The sequence below is a fragment of the Eucalyptus grandis genome, chromosome 4, assembly GCF_016545825.1.
Source record: "Eucalyptus grandis isolate ANBG69807.140 chromosome 4, ASM1654582v1, whole genome shotgun sequence".
Taxonomy (NCBI): domain Eukaryota; kingdom Viridiplantae; phylum Streptophyta; class Magnoliopsida; order Myrtales; family Myrtaceae; genus Eucalyptus; species Eucalyptus grandis.
Genome location: NC_052615.1, coordinates 33,168,974 through 33,190,542, shown reverse-complemented (window position 1 = coordinate 33,190,542; position 21,569 = coordinate 33,168,974). Strand labels below are relative to the sequence as shown.

Here is a 21,569-nt window from a genome sequence, read left to right as displayed (position 1 = left end):
TTTACATATAAGGTCTTGCTTATACTATTGGTGAAGTGTTGAAAAAGATGCTAAAATATTTCTGTGATATTGTTTAGTGTATGTTAGACAGTTTGTCAGAAAACTTTTCAACATCAACGAGAGGTTTTAGCTTTGTGACCCTGATCGAATATGCCAGAACCGGAGCAATAAAGCCAATAAGTTCATTCTTAATTCTAGTTCTTCATTTATCTTTGTTTCTCATAGAAGAATACAATTTATCTTTTTGGCAAGAACATCCCCAGAATATAAGATTTTCATCAGTTTTTTTGTTAAAATGGATCGAAACAATTATGAGCTGAGGATAATTTTTAATATTTTGGCGTAGACATTGCTTATGTCACGTCTCATGTGCAACTCTGTCACTATTAAAGCCAGCTTTGGTCGCAGTACATTAACACCAGTAAATGAAGTTGCACACGTGCTATCCTTTTTCAAAGCACTTTTTTTGGCTTAGTAAGTGGTTTTAGATCCTACTATTTTATACATCCCTTCATAATAATATACATACACAAAAGTAGCTTTTCACAAGTGTAGTCCTGAAAAACAGACTTCTCAAACAATGTATGATCTAGTTGAAATGAAATGAAACACTTGTCCCATTCTTGCGATGGGTAAAAATTATTGGGAGGCATTTTCTAATGAATAGTCTCAAAGATCTCATTAGATTGAACATTGCATATTGTGTGCTAGTTGTGAAATGTTGATGGTGTACATGCATCAATAGGCCAGAAAGTGTTCTCCCCATTGTCTGGGGCTTTGCTATGTAGACATTCCACCTGTCTAAAACTTCAGTGCCTGCTTAAAATTTAGTAGTTATCTCTGCATACATTCTCCTTTTATCTTTTTTAGCACAATTAATTATGCGTTACTGTCTAAGAAGAAAGCATGATGATTATCTTCTTTATGGAGTGATGAAAAATGATTAACCTATTTGTTCACATTATGCTTCCAGATGATACTCTACCTTGCAGAAGCTAGCAGGCGATTTGGATGCACTGAAATTTTCAAGGAACCGTCTAAATTTGCCTGGTCAGATTATTATGAAGAACATTTTGTTGTGCCCTACCAAAGGATTGTTTTGGTGACCAGCAAGAGGGTCATGCTGCTTCAGGTTAATAAAGGAATCTTAAAATATGTATACCTTCACCAATTAAATATAAAAATGCAAAAATTGTGATACTATTAATTGTGTGTGCATATGTAGTGCCTGGATCTCAATAACATGGATAAGAGACCTTGCAAGATCATGTGGGATGTGTCTTGGCAAGAGTTGATGGCACTGGAGTTGGCAAAAGCAGGATGTAACCAGCCCTCCCACTTAATCCTTCATCTTAAAAGTTTTAGAAGATCTGAAAATTTTGTGAGAGTTATTAAATGCATTACTGAGGTGGAAACTGAGGGAACAGTACCTCAAGCAGTCACAGTCTGTTCAGTTGTGCGGAAAATGTGGAAAGCATATCAGTCTGACATGAAATGCCATGTTCTGAAGGTTTGTTTGTGGGATAAGATTGTTTTAATGACTGCTTATTCTTGTGATTCTGAGTGAGTTTTCTGCTCATAGGTTCCTTCAAGCCAGAGACATGTATATTTTGCTTGGAGTGAGGCTGATGGGAGGGAGACACTTAACCTGAACAAGGCCATTGTAAGATCGAGAGAGTTCTCCTCTTCCAACTCTGTGCCAGATGATAGGAAATTTGTTAAACATAGCATCAACTTCACAAAGATTTGGAGCAGCGAACGAGAAACAAAGGGTCGTTGCAATCTGTGCAGAAAGCAGGTGCTTCTTCAATTATCTCAGTCTGCAATGTTCTATCTACTGGATTCTCTTTTACTGGGGTATCTCTTGAGAATTTGTTGAGTTTGATCGTTACTGAAATTTCAATTTTTTCTTTTATCAGAGTTCAGACCATTCTGGAATCTGTAGCATTTGGAGACCCATTTGTCCAAATGGGTAAGTTTCAAGTTTGACGCGATATCAGATATGCTGCTTGATTTTTTTTGGCAGTCATGAAGGAAATTCCTTTCACCTAGTCTTTTTATCACATAGACAGCATACACGGTCCTTGTGGTATGTTGCAGTTATGGTGATTTCAGAAATATTTTGGTGGGTGCAGAGTTCCTTGTGCTTGTGCTCTAACAACAAGTTTGGGGTTTAGAAGGGGAACCATTGTTCACTTGGGGCCAGTTTGATAGCCCAATTAAGTGATGAAAATTGAAAACTCAGCAATTTAGCAAAGCACGTTGATAATCCTAATTATCATTGATTTGACAGGTTCAATTTTGTAAAAGGTCTGCTTAATATGTTAATTAAGTGGTTAATCAGTTCATTCAATTGAAAAGGCAATGACAATGAATTAGGATCTTACCAGTTTTACCAATGATGATATCATTCGTTTTTTGGTGAGAAACTCATAGCATTTGGTAATCAATTTTCAGTTATCATCGAGCAATTTTTTACTTTTATTTACAGTACTCAAGATTTCCAGCAATTAAAATCTGGTACTAAAATTCTCAGTATTTAGTTTCCCATTCTATCAAACCAACCCTTAGCATCTAGAACTAGACAGCTGTAATAATGATGTGTTAGATTCACTAGAGATGACTCATGTATTAGAAAACATTGCTGGGTGGTGACTATGATAAGTGACTGAATGGCTGATCATCTCTCCCATTAATCAATACTGATTGATGGAATGGAAATTCTTCTATTTCTTTGACGAGAAATGCAAAATGAAAAAAAAAAAAAAAAAAAGAGAAATTCAATCCCTGTTGGGAATGAAATTCAACTATGTTATTTGTATCTCTCTTCACATCCAAATGGGGACTTCTGATAGGCGAGTTGGGTACCTATTGATGGTTTGTTGGATAAAAAGATGGTACGGCGATTTGAGATTGTGATAGTCATTGGGAGAGAGGTTTATGGACTAGAGAGGTCACACAGGTTTCATGCAGCTCGTGTTATGATGGTTTTCACTGTGGATCTATAAAGTTGTTGACGCTCTTGATGAATTTTATTTCAATAGAGTTGAATTTTTCTGTTTATGTACTTTGGGGATTTTCATATTGGTTTAAAATGCATAAACTGTAGTTAGTTGCTGTTAAGGAGGTCCTGGAAGCCATTAGGCAGATCACGCTGTCCTTTTCTTTCCCCCAAGTGGGATGGGGGGAAGGGACGGGGAGGGACAGAGACAGAGATGGAGTGGTTTAGTTCAGGAATGGATAGAGATTGCTAGCAGTTCAGAGAGTACTTGATGCGTGATGGGGCGATGCTCCCGCATCAGTACTTAGTAAGAGAATTCATGCTTTCCAGTCCATATGGGGAGCAGGGGAGAGGGGGAGTGAGTGAGGTCATTCTAGGCCTTATGATATATAGCTTTCTCCTTTTCTTTTGGCCAGATGAAGTACAATATTGTAGCTGCAGTTATTAACATGTTTCCGTTTCAGGTGATGATTGTTGGCTTCTGATATCTTAATAGATTTTGGACCTGTTGCTTTTCTCTTGTAGGTATGTTTCTGTTGGAGATATAGCTCGAGTTGGTGAACATCCACCAAATTGTGCCGCTGTTTATAGTAACAGCGACAGACTTTTTGCCCTTCCAATAGGTTATGACCTGGTAAGGAGACCTAAACTGGCACTCTTTTGAGCATACATGAAATGGAACTTTTTCTTGGCACCCAGGAACCAATCACAACATGAATTTGAGAGGAAAATTAGGGCGTTTTCAAATCTGAAGAGGCTACATGACCTTAAAAAAATATCTAAGAGGCTAATTTCTGTACCTTATGGAGTATCCTGCCTTTTTGGTCGAGTCACAGTTGTCTCAGACTCTTGCAAGTTGGGTCATCTAAATCCTTACGAGTCAAGTGTAATAAGGAAAGGGTGTTGGTTATGAAAAATATTGTACATCCATGTGGAGAGAGACGCACATGGACAAAAGTACGTTGAAATTTACGTATTCCTAAAAACATCTGGAACAATGTGCTCCGCTCCTGGACTTCCATGCGTTTAGGTTGATGAAAGTGGAAACCACATGCCCACTTAATCCGATGCAGTTCAATGCGTTGCTCATGTTTGTGGGTGCCATATTCTTTATATTGCTTCAATTCTTGGGTCTGACAAAATATTATGATACCACTGTGATCGACTGTCCAGGTGTGGAGAAACTGCTTAGATGACTACACAACCCCCATCTCAATTTGGCATCCTCGAGCACCAGAGGGATTTGTTTCTCTTGGATGTGTTGCCATACCCAATTTCACAGAACCGCAACCAGACTTAGTCTATTGTGTGGCAGAATCGCTTGCTGAGCAGACGGAATTCGAAGAGCAAAAGATATGGACTGAGCCAGAGTCATATCCGTGGGCATGTCACATTTATCAAATCAAAAGTGACGCTCTCCACTTCATGGCATTGAGACAAACCAAGGAGGATTCTGACTGGAAGCCTGTGCGGGTTCACGATGAACCAGCGGTTCAATTGCATTCATGACGAGCTCTATATTTACTGGAAGGCTATTAGTCGTCGAGAAAATTGAAAGGTCGTCTGGTTTTGTTACAACGGGCTTGCCAGCAAATCGCAGACCATATATCTTGACTAGGAGAGCACATATTGGTTCGTCCGGTGACACTTTCTTGGTAAATTCAGATGATAGGTAGGAGCATTACTTCATTATAACAAACAGAAATGGCTGCCCTAATTTTATGAGCAGGGTGCCTCCTTTTCTTCTGACTTTCCATCTTTTACCTGTACCATAACCGTGTACATTTGTCGACGCGTACATGCAGTTTTGACAATGTGAAACAACCCAAGGAGGTATTTTTTTTTCAGTTTCAATTCAGATGGTTCTCGGGCCAAGATTGCTTCCTATTAAAGGGAAAATTCTAGCGTTGCCTTTCTGACCCTGGAAAGAGGATAACTAATCAGCTAAGAACACTTTTTGATCAACAAAAATATTGGTGTATAAATTTATAATGGTGAATTTTTAAATCTAAAAAGGTGGGAATTTTCCGAAATTGCTTCTCTGGAACTTTTTAAGTTTTTTCTTTTTATTTCTCCCTTGGCCGGTCGTTGGAACTCGGTGATTGCACACAGGCACGGGGTGGTGAGGCTCGACCTCACCATATTCCAATGAGGTCGAACTCAATTGAGGCCGGCAAGGTCAAAAGCTCAAGCCCGTCGCTCTCGCTCGAGGTCAAGCCTCGTCCGCCTGTGCTTGCACTTAGATCTTGGCCGAGCTTTTGGCTCAAGACTGGACAAGCTTCAAGCTTCGAGATTGACTGTGCTTCAAGATTAGCCAAGCTTCGGGTGGATGGAGTCGTGGGAAAGAGAGGCGAGGTCGTCGGAGATGGCAGCAGCGGCAATGGTGGATAGGAGAAAGGAGCGGTGGGTGAGGTGGAGAGGCGGGTGAGAGGGAGAAGGAAAATAGGAAAAGAAATAAACAAAATACAAAGGAAAAAGAAAGAACGGGAAAGAATAAAATTTAAAAAAATTATTTAAAAATCTGAATTTTTTTCAAGATAGATTTATAAAATTAAAATCATTTTCCAAATAAAATCCAAATACCAAAAAGAATATTTTCGATCTTATATCATCAAACAAATGAAAGTTATCAATTTTCTTGAAAAATAATTTCTCTAAAAACGTTTTCTTTTATTATGCCTCCAAACAAATGCACTATAAAATCTCTCGGTTATTTAAACACGGGAGATGTAGTAATTGCATTCATTCGCCAATTGTCTGCGCCAGCAGAACAATATGCCCAACGAAAGTAATGCTTCGGGGGCTTTTGTTATTCTTTTGATGAAATTCATCAATGGAGAGAGCAGTCCCAAAGTACATCAGGGAAATAATGTGATCTAATTGTAAATTGGCCGTTTCGGAAACGCGAACGCATAGTTACATCCTGATAATTAATATACTGGGAAGAAAGACAGGAAAGCAAGCAGCAAACTCTCTGGACCATTTTGTTCAAATACACATCACAAATAAAGATGAATGCAACCCGGTGACTCCTATCCTGAGGTGAGGAGTGTCTGAAAAATTACGAGCACAGATATCCATCACCTGAGTAGATCTCTCAATTCTTTTTGGGGAGCAAAACTAATGAAAAGAATATAGCCTGAAAAGCCGAGAGAATCCAAGTGAAATACTCGAGAGAAATTGCTCGTGAATTCAGCAGACGGGACGGGGAAGGGAAGCCTGCAGCGCCACAGCCATCAAACAACTGGGTGGATGACGAGATCTACCACATGACGGTTACCATCTATCTTCCTTTCGGTCCCAAAGTAGTTTCCGAGTAGGAGCAGGAGGTGCCAACCCCGGAATATCACGGATGTCCTTGTTATTTGGGTGAACAATCTGCAAGAAGAACAGGAAGCCAACCATACAACCGATGGCAATTAATTTCCACATGCACAGGTTAAAAGTAAAAGAACAGAAATCGGAAAAGTGCGCAAGCTTGTCTAGGAAGAATTAGGGTTCGATCCCACAGATGCAATGTCTGAGGAGTGAAACATTGCACAACAGTTGATTTACTGGTGGCGCAATCATATTTTGAACATGAATGAAGTTTAGAAGGTGGACCTAAGTCACTTGCGTGGATTACATCAATAGAAGGATCAACACTGCCCTCACCTCATGCAAAGGCAACCTCACGTAAAAAGAAGAGTATACTAGGTTCATCTTTGCTATCATGGAAAGAGCAGAGCACTTACTTTCACAATTATGATGGCTATAACGCCAATGACTATGAGGACGAGAAACGCCATAATACATTTGTCAGTTGCAACCTAAAGCCCAAAGAGAAAAGATCAGAGGAAAATCGAACTCTCACAGCTAAGTGGAATAATAGCAATTTTTGGTAAATGAAAGAAAGAAGTGTGAAGAAATTTGACCTGCCTACCAATTTCCTTGACCAGCTGAGATGCTTTCTTGATTGAAAAATGAATTGAATCCAGTTCATTTACAATCCTGCTCATTTGCTCAGTCTGGAAACAGGAACAGTTGTTTGATAAGAGAAAAACTAATTTCTGTACCAAAACAACCATGCTGAATTGTCAATTTGCTGTTACAAACCTGAGCCTTAAGAGCTGCTGCAGTGTCTGTTCCGACATTGACGGTATCTTGGACAGTCTATCGGAATGAAGAGAAAAACTTAATGCTCTTCTTCATCACAGATGAAATTTATCAATCAAAATACTAACAGCATGTACGACTTTGCTATTTTCCCAATCCAATTTGTGCTATATATCTTTATATGTAATAGAAGGAAAAGGGGTTACGAAACGAAACAAAACGAAAAACGGAAAAAAAAAAATTCAATAAAATAAAAAATAAAAGAGGGAGAATTGTTGGGGAGATCTAGGAAGGTTAGACATATCAAGAAGACGGAACTCAGTCTAACATTTGGAAGAAGCCTAAACAGGTGACAGAAGTCCTCATCTAAATAGTAATAGCCCAAAAAAAGGAAAAGGGATGAGATACTGATGAGATTGACATCACAACTTAAAAAGTTTCAAGTCATGGTGCAGTAACAAACCTTCTTGGACCTCTCAATGGCTTGATCTGTCTCATCCATCATCTGGTTTCCATGGTCCATTAGCTGTTGATTTGTCATGGCTGAGACAAGATGCGGATAAAACTCAAGAAACCTCCCATCATTGAATAATACAGAAAATAAGATATGCAGCATAAAACCCAGTAAACTTCTTGCCAATGAAATATAAAAATACACCAAAATGAGTTACCAGTTAAAAAGAAGATTAATTGAACTTCTCTAACATCAAAAAATTATTGGAGAACCACCCTTATTTACCAGTAACTTCAGTTTTTATTAAGTCAAAAGGGGAATCTCAACAAGCTCTTCAAAATTTTGAGGCTGTTTGCACGCAATCGAGAATAAGCTGGTAAGAAATGGGAACATAAAGAGTATACTTGCAGGGCCGCGAGAAGATGCATTAGCAACATACTCAATATCCCTCCAGAACAATATACCACAAAATAGCTCGTATGAGAATTAAACGATGCTTTTGTGAGAAAAATTATTTTTTGGAACAAGGAGAACCAAGACAATAAAAGCTGACACCACCCACGGTTGGCCTTATACAAGCCTATCATATGGACCTATGTTTACAATATTCACAATGTATGTAGTGGAGTAAATAAGAGAGTTTAATTCATCACACTCTCAAAATTTGATTTGTTTTACCACCACAAGAAAATTATTCTCATGAATTTCTTCTCTGTGCTCAACGCGTTCTGAAGAAGTTTAAAGTTACATTTAACAAATTCAATCCTCGCTTGATTGCCTACTTTCGAGGCATACAGATTTTGGATTCAGAGCAATGAGTTTGCTATTCGCTATCCATGCATTGAACAAGCATGTCCTAGTAAACAATAAAACGGAACTAGGGAAATGAAACCTTATTCCAATTGCCAAAGTTGTGGAAAGAGCATCATTTGTTGTTAACTTGCTGCAAAACCTTTATATTATAGCCCGTAAAGGGTAATTTTGAGGTCAACAATAAAATTGGAACTAGGGAAATGAAACCTTATTCCAATTGCGTTAAGTATGATGGGTGACCGCTTTATAATAATTTTGATACACTTACATGAAGCGAGCAAACCATTATCTTCACCAATTCCTTCACTGGGCCCATCAAAGAGATCAACTCGTTTGTTTTCTAGATTTGTTGTGTATCTGCAACAGCATTAAAATATAAGTGAACAAGTTCAATAAAAGGTTTCGAAGCATCCACCAGTTTTACTATAGTAGTATGAAGTTCAATCATCTGGACAACACAGATAAAATCAATTAAAGTTGACATGTACATGTAGTGAAGGTAATTGCTTAGCAGGTACGCAATGAATAAAAAGAGAATGAGTGATCTCTATGGTAGGTTCCTCTAAGAAAGATTACTCCTGAAGTTACTTGCAGAAGCAGAATTAGGACACGAGCATACCTCTTTTTTAGGGCGACAAATGAATTAAGCTCTTTTATCTGCAAAAATACCCATTGAACAGCATGGTTAATTCTGTTCATTGCAAAACATGAAGCTCAGCAACATCATCGATGAAATGTCCTATTAAAAAGCCAACCATTGACTGCTTTTTCTCATTCAGCATTCTGCTGGTTTCTGCATCATTTCTACCCTCAAGATCCTTTATTTCTCTGTCAAACTCCTTAATGAGCCTGAAATGATACCATTAAGCAACATTATATAGAGTACTGGGAGAAGGAGAAACAATGCAGCAAAATCATTTATAGGACATGTCCAATCACCACATTACAGTTCCAAGTTAACTATAAGGGTGACATCCAAGCATGTCTTTAGCAGACATGACAGACCATGTTTCATTCTGGCAGGTGGGTTTAGAAAATTAAGTGAATTGTCTGATGATAGAGCAGAGACTTAAACTTTAAGCATCTGGCCTGGGTCCTTCTGTCCATGTCCAAATTAACGCCGGAGCAATCTTTATAATTCAATGCTAACTGAAATTAGGGATTCACACTGCAAACTATTGTTCTGCAGTTAATCCATGTAGAAATTCAAAACCAATCAGGTGGCACCTCTTCATTAACATGGACTAGAAGATTCAGACAACCATACTAAGGCTGCCAGTGTCGCAGCAATCACTAGTTAGGTAAACAAGCAAGATCCACTTGAGGTTCATATCTTCAGTAAAAGCTCTTTGCACAAGCATTAATGAGAGAGGACATAATCGGTCATACACTCACCTCTTACACTCACGCATTTTATCGGTAAGCTCTTCCAATTGTCTACTCTGCCGGTTGGCATCCTTGATCTTATCAAGTTTCTGGAATCCATTTCTGAGAAAAGAAAAAAGAAACTACTTTTAGCCTCTGAAATGTAATGAACAGACACCAGAAAGCTCAGCACAGAGATCAAACTGGAATTAAACTATTAAATGCAAAGTGTTTATATTAACTACCGAGGACAGCAATGAGATAGCATCGACCATTAAATTATATGTCATAGCTTATAAAAGAAATGACACCAGGAAGCACATTTACCCGCAATAATTTTCTCAATCCATTTGTGCACAAGAGCAACCACAAATGCTGCGGTCTATGAAATCTAACAAACAGAGAACAGTAAACTAAAGCTGAGCTTAAGCTAGAGCTAGCTGGAGAATGGGACTCGGAATTACAATTGTATGGCGTCACCGTAAATCCGCAATCAAAGCATTTGAAAGAATCAGACCATCACAACGACAGAGCCAGGAGGGTAAATTGACTTCGAACACACGCCACGAAGCAGTTTACACAGATCAAAAAGCATATCGTGCTAGAGCTTGAACAACAATGCCCGTGATCAGTCCTCCAATTTCAAACGCGGTCCGAAATGCGGTCCGAAATGCGTATAATGAAGGATACCAGGAAAACAATGAGCTTAACGAGAGCTAAAACGACAAACGCGGTCCGAAATGCGTACAGGCTACTCCGGATCGCGTTCACACGGCAGTCTCGCTACGAATCTGGTTTCACCAAGCATGCGACGAAAAGATCAACCACGGCGAACACAATGCCGATCCATGGGGACAGGATCGACTCCAAAACACGCAGCCGCGACGCATCAAAACCGCGGAGACAGCAAAAAAACCGAATCTTACGCTAGAGCTCGGAGGATGTCGGAGATCTGCCCGTCCAGCTCCGCCAGCTCCTCGCTGATCGCAGACAGGTCGTCCATTCTCGAGGACGCCGAGAGGAAACCCCGAAGGCGAGCCGCTGACGATATTCCAAACTCCCGACGCCGAATCTCGCGACGAAGAACTTCCTCTCGCTCGGAGAAAACTCTAGCGAACACTCGTCAGGACCTCGAGAAACGGTATCCCGCGGGGAGAAAGAAGAGACGCCGATCAGCAGGCCGGCCACCGGCGGACACCGCGTGCTCGGGAAATGCGGCGGCCCCCGCGTCGCGGACAGACCATCGCCCGGCGGACGAATCGCGCGCGCCTCAAAGCCGGAGAATGCGGCCCCGGGGAGAGTCGGCGGAGGCGGGGGCGGGGGCCGGGGCGGAGGATGATCGCCGGACGGCGGCGGTCGTCGTCGTCGTCGACGGATGGAACGGATGGTGCTGCGATCGGATCGAGAGCGATGCGTGGTATAAAACTATGGAGGTCCGAGGAGGAGGTGGTGGTGGTGGTGGTGGTGGTGGAGGAGCCTCTCGTAAATTACAGCCAATTTTTTTTTCTTTAGCAGGAAAAGGGGAGAAAAATTTGGAAAGAAATTTTGTTTAATAAATATTGATTTTTAAAAAAGGAAAATAGTTTTTTGGGGGAGGTTATATTACAGGGAAGCCAACATCGTGAGGCGTTTAAGCCGCGCATATTGCGGAGTTTCGAGCGGTTTCGCGCGGGGCCCACCGCCACTCCCCCCTCCACCAGACCAAACGGCTTCCTTCCTTCCCCTCCCGCTCACGCGCCTATTCGAAACGCCGGCGCACCTCGGCGTTGCGGGCCTGGAGTCCACCGGCCGTGGATTGGAAAATGGGCCTCGTGGGGGCCGGGCCGAGCCCATACGGCCCACTTTTTCTAAGGCCCGTTGATAGCCATCATTTAAAAAAAAAAAAAAATTCTGTTGTTTTATTTCCTGGAACCACCAAAAAAAAAAAACTGAAATCCATTTAATAACGTCGGTTAATTTTTCTATTCCCTATAGTAGAGAAGCGACAGAAATAAAATGTAAAAAAAAATTCTTTTTTTTGGTTCTCGGGCACAGGAATGAAGATAACTATTTCTGAATAAAAATTGTTTTCAAAATAAAAATTGTTTTCAAGAACCAAAAAGATACTCAACGCAATCCTAGTATGTTGATACTTTTGTGTCTTAAGTGATACGACACTGGTCTGGATCGATGCCAATGCCAATTGGAATTGTTTTGGCTCCTGGGTAGCAATACGGTTGAGGATGTTAAACTCTTCTTAAATCTATTTCTATGAACTGACTAGTGAACTTAATGAAGCCTCGGTGTCCTTTTAAGTCCTGATCTTGTGATCAGAACGGTTGTGGAACCTGCAAGAGTCCCTTTGGCTACGCAGGTACTTGACCTCTCAAAGACAGCGAGAGATGTGGCTTCGAGCTACTCGACATGCCTTTTTAAGGACATTGTAGAGAGCCATCCTTTGGCTGTTTTGCGATCCCACTGCACTCCGAAACGCCGAATTTGAAGATGACATTGACAAATGCAGGCTCAGTAAAATTGCTGACGTTCGAGCTCTGTTTTTCAACTGCCGAAGCTCTCAGCTCAGCCCGGCAGTGTAGAATTAATACACAAAAGAGCTGTTTTTAAACGGGCCAAGGCATTGACTTGCCCTCATATACAGTTCTCTCGCGAAAAGCTACAACACGTCTATTCACATGAAAGCCAAGAAGTTTATTACAGTACATATAGAAACCTCATCCTGCTCCTCAATCAGCCATTTTAGCTTTTTGATGACTGTATGTGGTTCCAGGAGGGCACCGCAGAAACGAAGACCGCTTTTAAAGGGATTACATGCGACTGATGGGCATGCAATAACGCAAGTCGCCAAAACTGAGTGGAAATCGGAAAAACAAAAGGAGAAGAAAGTGTCTCCGACTACTACCTGTCTTGCTGGCATCTGTCCAATGCAATTGGATTAGTTGCTTAAGATATGAGAACCGGCAATGCCCGATCACCAGGGGTATGGTCCTGATACACCTGGTTTTGAACTGCTTTCACTGCAGCTACCCTCGCTGCATTGGCCGACTTATTAGCAAATGCTATAGCTCTATTCACCCGCTCGTCCACCTTCCCGACTTCATGTGCTCTCTCAGATGCTCGTCGTGCTTCCTGAGGGCAAAGGCAATCACTGAGAAACCCATTTCCTGTTTGTTGGTTATTGGAATGAAGTTGGTCTCCTAAAGATACCATGACACAATCACTCCCGCAATGAATGAGTTAATTCCTAGAAACAAGCATAGCAAATGCCTTTGCAACTGAAAATCCTTAGAAGCACAGGTATAGCAACAGAAAATTAAAGAGTGCCCATCACTTTTCTATTCTGCAATAGATAGTAAAGGCAGAGTGCCAGTGATGACTCGCCCTCATTCCCAACCATGCATGTAAGATGAAAATAGTCCCCCATGTATGGTGGTAAATTAAGCCAGAGTTGCAAACAGTAACATATCTAAAGAGGAAATTATTACCTGTACCGCATTGAGGACTTTCGAGTGCATGTTGGATGATGAGTTTGGTCCCCCAGCAAAGCTTGGTGAGCCAGGGGGATCAAGAACCCCCTTGTGCCAGTGACCGCATTGAGTCTCCCCACTTCGGAAACTATACATGCCGAAACCCTGCCTTATGCCTTCATGCCAAGCTCCCTCATAACGATGACCGTTTCCAAACAGATACACTCCAAAGCCATGCATCTTGTCTGCAAAATATTCCCCCGAGTACGTATCCCCATTTCTGCAGTTTATAAAGAAAACTCCTTAATGAGTTTTTAAGTTACCATGACTTGATAAATTTTGTGAGGATAAAATTTGATGTACTTATGGCCTAGCAGCAACTGCACGGTAATAACAGCTTTTCGAGAAAAGTAAGAATGCTTTAGAGTAGTTCTCCAACAAACAGGTCCCGGCATTTAATAATGGAACTTTAGGACAAAGCACTCAGGCAGACATGACCATTACACTCTGTCTTGCACATAAGGCACCATGCTCCTTGTTTTATGCGACAAATTTGACAATGAAACTTAAAGAACCAAGACTCAGGTCATGCATGAACTTTTGCACTCTCTGCCCTTTTCATCAGACAAGAAAGTCATCACTATCATGAAGGAAGTCCACATTCAATGTGATGACTAATAGAAACTCAGAAAGCTATCAATGATTGGCATTGAAACAGAGTAATCAGTAGGCTTCAGTTCTTCTTTCACTTGTCACATATCATTGACTTATAAAACAATTGCTGGTCTCATTGACAACAGCTTGTGTATGTTGTCCAAAAGCCGCTGCATCCTCTAGAAAATACCAAGGACTCAGGCAATAAATTAATTGCAAACCCATTATGCAACAAGTTCTATCACAGCAAACTTGACAGTGGCAACAACAAATGCATTTTCAAGATTCTCACAGAAGGACAAATAAGCAAATGAAGTGCCTTCTCCTTGTGAACTATAAGTGAGGAATATCCATGAAAAAGACACGCACAATCAGCATCAATTATAGGAATGCCAACTCAGTGCACTTACAAATCAATTACATTCTTATGATAGTTTACCTGAAATGGTACCGACCGAGCCCGTGCTTGACACCCCATTTGAACTCTCCAGCATACTTGCTCCCATCCTCACAAGTATGCTCTCCACAACCATGGCACTGCCCATTATACCACTCCCCAGCATAAACATCCCCTGTGTAAAACCTGTACACCCCAACTCCATGCCTCAAACCCTGCCTGTACTGTCCTCTATACCGGCTCCCTTTGGCCCACGTCTCGACGCCATAACCATCATACTTCCCGTCAACCCAGTCCCCCTCGTACCTCCCACTCCTGTAATAGTAATAAACCCCGCTACCTGAACACTTCCCTCCGTGGAATTCGCCCTCGTAAACATCCCCATTGCGATAAACCTGAACCCACGAACCCGAAGTCGCCCTCTTCTCGACCTTCGGTTTCGGCCCGATCGACCAAACAACAGGCCGAGCCGGTTTCGAAGCCGAAAACGGCGCGATCTTCGCAGGAAACGACCGCGAAAACAGCAATCGAATCGAGGGGAATCTCGGGATGGCTAAATTGAGCGATATCAACAGCGTCGCGGAGAAGGAAACCACGGAGATGAGCTCGAGCAAGAAAGAACGGTTAGGACTGGACGCGAAGAAGTAGAGCACCGGCACCAGTATGAGAACGAGGAACCGCAGATGCACGCCGAGCAAACGCACGCGGCACAGCTGGTGGCAGAACTTGCAAGACGCGAACTTTCTGGTGCCGAACGGGCCCGCGAGCGACCCGAAGCAAGAAAACCGGGCCGACCCGGAACCCGACCCGAAGAGGCCCTGGTGCGGGTGGCGGCCGGCGACGGGCGAGTGCGAGCTGGAGCGACAGAACGCGAGGGGCGACTGGGTCATGATGGGTCGCTTGTGGGGGGTCGAAAGGTTGGTCTTTTGGCTCGTGGAGGGGCTGTTGCCGCGCGCGCCTTCATCGTCGAGGTGGGTTTCGGATGCGGGCGGGATCTGGATGGAGAGATGAGGATGATGATGATGGTCCGGAGCGAGGCCGGCGATTTCCTGCTGGTGGGGACCCGAGCTCTGCTGGTGGGCGTTGCCGGAATCGGAAGAGAGGCCGGCGCTGTCTTTCCCGATCAGGAGCTCGGATTCCTTGTGATGCATTAATCAACCGAAGGTGGTCAGCGCGCGTATATCTCGAGAATTCTCTCTCTCTCTCTCTCTCTCTCTCGCTCTGCAATCGACTCCGTGCTCTGTTCTATTGCTTTTGGTGTGGTGTTTTGGTGGGGGGGAGATTGAAGGATCAAGGATCGATCTTTGGTTTTTTTATATCTGGTGGGAGGGGGGTGGTGTTTCGGACAAGGCGAGTGAACATGTGTGAATCGAGTTTATGTGGGTGGGGGCGGTTTTTGATGTTGTCAAGGTAGTGGTTTTTTGGTTCTGGTTTTGGGTGTTGAATGAGGGGTGTGCTTCTTTGTAGAAACAGGAACAGGTGGGTGGGGGGGGAGGGAGGGAGGGGCAGAGGAGATCTCGTTCGGGATTGGGTGACGAGTCATCCGGAGATGCTTTGACGCAAACGCCCCTCCGCCTCGCGTGAATTTACAGAGATGGGCACTCTCACTTCCCTAGAGAATAATCGTGCCGGGAGTCCTGAAATTCGTTGTCGATCGAGCCATGAAACTTATAAAATGGTGCTGAATTGTACGACTTATTAAGCTGATGTAATCGAGTTTTTCTTCTCAACTCAGTCCGATTTGATGGACGGAATATACTAATTTGATTCTTTTTTATTCATTTCTCTCTCCCATGTGCATAAATCTTAAATGGAGAAAAAAATGACTCAGTTAAGGTTTGACACGAATTTTCAAACCCTAATTGAATTGTGTGGTAAGTTCAAAATTAAGTGCTGGAGACTTCAAGTGCTTAAATTTAAGTACTTATACTATTAAGAGCCTCTGATAGAAATAAAAAATTGCATGATGATAATTGGAAATTGATAGCAAAATAGTATAAATTTCCCATCAAACCTAGAAGATCATTCTTATTGGTGTGTTTTATTGAGATTACCAGCAATTTTTTTATTTATTGAATTACCTAGGTAACTCATCTTTCGCCCATCAAATTAAGTGAATTGATTGAATCATTTAAGTTGATTATATTTAAAGATATCAAACCAACTTATTCTCATTGAGAGTTGAAGTGTTGATTTTTTACATAGTTGTTAAACAGGCCTTTTAAGTCGAAGATGATCAAGTTGCCTCAATATTCATTTGTCAATCACTTAATGGCATAATTTCTCTATAGCGTTGTGTTCATTAACCCCTCTCCCAACATTGCTTCACTATTCTATCTGGAAACTATATAGGTTTCGTATCTATGGATTGATGATATAAAAGGATTAAGGTTGGAGAAAAATGAAATGAAAAATATAAGAAAGAAGAATAAAAGGATATGTTTCTTAATGATAAATAGGCTTTTGAGCGTTATTTGTGCAACTTATTTTTACCTTTTGAACTGCAGTTACACGACTCCTAAAAACATGATGTTGGTGCTCATGAGAATGGATGTATAGTTGGCTAGGCTTTCACCTCACAAAATATTATAATATTACGTTCAACTTTGCTCTTTTAAAGAATAAACATACAAGTTAGATTTCATCCATATTTGAGTTTATACCAGTAAATCATATAAAATATCATAAATATATATACAAATATATGTATGCTCAAATTTAAAAAGAACTTCGGCTTTCGTAACCATCGATTTTTTTGAACAAACGTAACCATCGATTCACTAATGAAGAAAGAGCGTTGCCAACAACGAGAAAGGTGGCAAAACTGCAAATCCCTAGTCACGTGAAGGGCAAAAATGCCAATTCACAAGGTGGATCCTGGGAATTAGCTGCCACCAAGCGGTCGCTTCGCCTCTTCTCATGAAACCATCTCTCTCTCTCTCTCTCGTGACAAGGGGAGGCCCCGCGGGTAACCGGAAGCTCCGGTCGCCGGTGAACCCCCTCGCTTTTGTCCACGTGGCGGTCCGCCAGTTGACCAATTTGCGGCTACTCCAGCGCTTTTCCTCTCGTCCTTTTTGCCGGCAGGTCCCTACTCCCCCCTCCTACCTTACCCTTTTCGAGATAAAAAGCAAAAAAGTAATTCAAAAGTGCCCCCTTTTTCTCTCGCAATTTACGTTACGTGCCACTGGTTTCAATGGATCTGCATAATTTTGGGTCAGTTCGCGGTTTTACCCTAAAAGTCAAAAAAGAGAAAAAATCAGACGATAACACTAGATTTGACAGGCATCATGTGGGGATTAGCAGATAGGACACTTGATAATGTGGTGATGACAAGATTGATTATTAAGTTTATCTTATAATTATATGCAGCAGAGGCATGCCCTCAAGAATTTTAAAATTAGGGGAACTATTATTTTTGTGGGTGGGTTTTGGTGACGGGATAGGTTGACCAAGAGCTTTGCTTCATAGACTGATTTGGTGGCGGGTTCCTGTCCAACAGTGTGAAGTTCATGAGCAAATAGTCAACTTGAGTACTCAGAGATTTCGATTGGTTCAGTCTCAGCTCTTGGGTTTCAGGGAAATAGGTTCTTGGCCATGTTTCGTTCTCCAAGTGGATGCTATGGATTTAATATGTAGAATTTTGTTAAAAAGAGTAATATTAGGACGGGTCTATTTTCACATCTCATATGGCTGCACGCGCAGCAAAGTGAGATATTATTATACTCGACTTGAAAAAACTTCAAAATTTATATCCAATCTGAGATTTACCTCGACATTTTTTTTATCTAAAAAAAATCGTACATTTTTAATCAAGTCTCTAATCTGGCTTGTCAACCCTCTATTCAAAAATTGTTATTAGATATTTGATGTGGCATTTCCACAATGGTATTAGATCAATATCAACAGGGTAACATGGAAAATGATCTTTTAAAACGAAACTGCTCTTTAGTATGAAAATTAAGGAAAATTTTTGCCTCTAAAAAAATTATAAACTTTTAATTTTGTATCAAGTTTCTCCCGTTAATCCTCTGTCTAAAAAAAAATCGCCATTAATTGTTTGACATGGTAATCCCATATCAATAATAAATCCACATTAGCAAGATGATGTGAGAAATTATTTCCAAAACAAAAGTATTCTTTGCATAGAAAATTAAGAAAATTAGGGACAACTAACAATGTTTTTTGGAACCACCGCTCGCAGCGACGCAATTGGCTTAGGCTCTCTCCCCATTACGAAGACTCTCCCTTTCGAAGAGTAGGAGTTTGAATCTCAGAGTGTTGTTAGGAATTCTTACCTAGAATATTGTGCCCTTATGAAAAGGAGGAGTTCGAATATCATAGGCGTCGTTAGAAATTCTTATCTAGAGTACTATGTGATGGTGGGTCCTACAGTTGCTTCTCCAGAGTTTGATCGCCGGCTATCGATTTATGGGATTCCTTGGATTATCAAAAAAATAATAATGTCTTTTGGACGGAAGATTAGGGGGGCAAATTTGGGAGTAAAGTTGAAGTTTTTTTTTTTTGTCAGTCCTATTTTATTCCTACGCTACACTCACTCTCAGACTTTTGACTTTTGCCCTGCCTCTTGCAAGGCGTGGGAGTTGAAACCCACTCCTGAAACTTACGCGTCCTCACTCTCATCCCCCTGAGAAGGTGGGGATTTGAACCCCTCACCTCCCCCTTCCATGTTGGAAGGGTGGCCATTGGGGCGAATCACAGTGGTTGAGTAAAGTTGAAGTTTGTGACTTTGTTTTAGACAAAAAAGAAAGTTTGAGGCAAATTTAGAACTAAACCTAGAGTTTAGACCAAAAAAACTTGAGAAAAAGTTAAAATGGATCTGAAGTTGGATTTTTTTTTTGGGAATTCGGTCTATTATGATAATTGACTAATATCCTCTGCAAGAAGGCAAGTCTAATTAAATTGATGAATGAAGGGGCTTGCAATTCTCTCTCTCTCTCCTCTCACATCTCCTCTTTTATTTCGAGAGACACCCACGTCTAAGATACTAAGAAATTTTGAATGTGTACAAAAAAGTTTAACAAACCCAAACCTTATCTCTGAACTCGCAAATAAAAATTTGAATAATTTGCTCCTTTTTCGAGTTAAAGATTATCTCACAAGAGGAGCAATTATCAAATAGATTAGTCTATACAAGATGATGGGTAATGAATGTAGTTATCAAAGTGATTTTAATAGAAGTTCCTTTTGCGAATCAGGCCCCGAGAATATCCACTATTCTCTTGTGGATTTGTTCTTCTTTTTTCATTTCTAACTGAAAAGGCAAAAGAAGAAATGGACGAGATAAGTTGTTTAAGTTGCAACATCTACATCTAAAATTTTCTTTTCAGGGAACCAAATTGGATAATACAGATTGCGTCAGCTTGCTTTAAAATAAGGGCATTTAAGTCCGAGAAAGTTTCTTATTAAAAATGGGTGTGCATGCAGCCATTTGAATGGCAAAAATAGCATCGCGCTATCTTGATGTCGCCCGTTCAGCAACTAAATATGGAAAAAGAAAATGGTAACTTCGAATAGATCGTTCTTTTTTCCTGTGAGGACGTGTTTATTTGATGAAAAATAAATTATTTAAAAAGCATTCTTACAATCGATCATTTGTATTTTTTTAAAAAACTGAATGAACTAAAATATTTTCATCTTCCATGAAAATGTGTATATATATTATTATTGATAATGAACACTTTTTTTATTAACTAATTATTCTAAGCTATATAAGCGATAATTTTAAAAGAATTAGAATCACTCATTTTTTACGAAACAAATGAAGTCTATTCATTAAATATGATGGAGCATTCATTAATATGACCTAACACGACTCTCAATTAGCTTCCTGTACAATTGTAATACTAACCGATTCCTTCCCAATTTCATGGTAAACTGCATTAGATCAGCAAATTCATTAGCTGGGCTTGGATTAGGATTGCTAAGATGCGAATTCTACATGAAAGATAGTAATATGCAATTATGGCCATCTCTAGGTAAACAACTTACGGCACATTTAACTTTCAATCCAACCAAGGTGGGTCAACTTATCCTGTACCTGGCTGGACAGCTTTGAACGCGAATGTCAGAAGATAAGAATTGTTTATCTTATTATCATTATTATTGAATATCAACGGATTTTCCGCAATAAGCTTCAAAAGGGCGCATCTGAATGAGCGACATATCATTTAGGATAACAATAAAAGCTGAGTCAAATCCATGTGGTGGTCAGTGCTTGTCTGAAGCAACCGAAAATCTTTTTAATCATCATATATTTAAATATATATCCTATGATATTATTGGGGAAAGGGCTGAATCCTCCACATCTGTGACTCAGAGATTGGAGTGGGTGGCTTCCGGTCTGTTCTTATCCATCTTATGCATCATGCATCTCATTTTCATGGCCTTGCATTAGCCACAACCCTTTGTCCTCATCTCGCCCACGTTCCCTGAATCGCTTGGTAGGACAGTGTAGCCATATCTTTCACAAATTTTTCGTGTTCTATTTACTTGATCGTATCCATCAAGAGGTTGGGAAAGGATACATGAAATGGACAGGTCCTCCGCTAAGTGTTGCTAATGCTAGCTTTGAGTTTTGCATATCGTACATATGTTGTGAACCTTGACTAGGGACGGGAAGATGAAATGACAAATCAAGAGAGAGATAGAGGCATTGAAATGAGATTTCGAAAAATAAGAACACCATAATAAATTATCCAACAACACGACAAAGCACCTCGTCGTGTTGATGTTTGATAGCACATCAAAACATAGACTACCCATTTCATCCTCTCATTTATCATAAGCGCATCCAAAATACCACCTTATGTAATATAAAACGAAAATGAGAAAAACTGATATGTCCCATATGAATTCATCTGATGATTAAGAACGTGTCTGAGATTATATGTTTTATGTTATTATCATTGGAGAAAAAAATGGACATGCCACGTTACATGAACACTCCCTTTGAGGAAGAGTTGGGGTTTTATACATTTGAAAGCATGACCGGAATGTCCATATTCATCAAGTCCAAGCCGTCCATTTATCTATATTTCTAGATGATGCGGGGAGTCAATTTGTGCAATAATGTCTCTGATGTCCAATCCCTATTTTTCTAATGATGGGGACATCATGATTGTACATCGCCGCAATTCAGGCGAATGCCGACCTTTCCCTCATCCCTCGTCGATTATGAAAACGTAAAACTTACGCCAATCAACTCAAGTTAGGTACTCAAATATCATCAAAAGTCATATTGAGAAGTAACGGGAAGCCATTAAAGAGTGCGGAAATTTCGTTCTTTCTTGAGAGGGAGAGAGAGCA

General features: G+C 40.7%; 3 protein-coding genes across 5 annotated transcripts in view; 1 reads left to right on the top strand and 2 right to left on the bottom strand.

The window, feature by feature from the left end:
- Positions 1-4,848, top strand: part of LOC104441975 — a 52,096-nt gene extending 47,248 nt beyond the window's left edge. For both annotated transcript variants that reach the window (XM_010055256.3, XM_010055255.3), the window contains exons 59-64: positions 974-1,132; positions 1,226-1,510; positions 1,583-1,798; positions 1,920-1,972; positions 3,527-3,635; positions 4,175-4,848. In XM_010055256.3, the coding sequence (XP_010053558.2) occupies positions 974-1,132; positions 1,226-1,510; positions 1,583-1,798; positions 1,920-1,972; positions 3,527-3,635; positions 4,175-4,510 (1,158 nt within the window). In that variant the 3' untranslated portion in view covers positions 4,511-4,848. The remainder of the gene's footprint in view (positions 1-973; positions 1,133-1,225; positions 1,511-1,582; positions 1,799-1,919; positions 1,973-3,526; positions 3,636-4,174) is intronic.
- A 1,011-nt stretch (positions 4,849-5,859) lies between these two features.
- Positions 5,860-11,235, bottom strand: LOC104441974 (novel plant SNARE 11). The gene is made up of 10 exons (XM_010055254.3): positions 10,655-11,235; positions 9,759-9,851; positions 9,119-9,212; positions 8,983-9,020; positions 8,632-8,720; positions 7,560-7,639; positions 7,097-7,153; positions 6,916-7,008; positions 6,736-6,810; positions 5,860-6,379 (listed from the first exon to the last, which is right to left on the bottom strand). Exons 1-10 carry the CDS (start codon positions 10,729-10,731, stop codon positions 6,278-6,280), a joined length of 798 nt encoding a protein of 265 aa, XP_010053556.1. The 5' UTR covers positions 10,732-11,235; the 3' UTR covers positions 5,860-6,277.
- Positions 11,236-12,218: 983 nt separating this feature from the next.
- LOC104441972 lies at positions 12,219-15,687 on the bottom strand. Of its 2 annotated transcripts, none has more exons than XM_039311628.1 (3): positions 14,286-15,687; positions 13,211-13,472; positions 12,219-12,922 (listed from the first exon to the last, which is right to left on the bottom strand). In XM_039311628.1, exons 1-3 carry the CDS (start codon positions 15,392-15,394, stop codon positions 12,797-12,799), a joined length of 1,497 nt encoding a protein of 498 aa, XP_039167562.1. In that variant the 5' UTR covers positions 15,395-15,687; the 3' UTR covers positions 12,219-12,796. The 2 variants fall into 2 exon arrangements, with proteins under 2 accessions (XP_039167562.1, XP_010053554.2); XM_010055252.3 differs by having other exon boundaries at positions 12,219-12,854; positions 14,286-15,681.
- Positions 15,688-21,569: the final 5,882 nt, after the last annotated feature.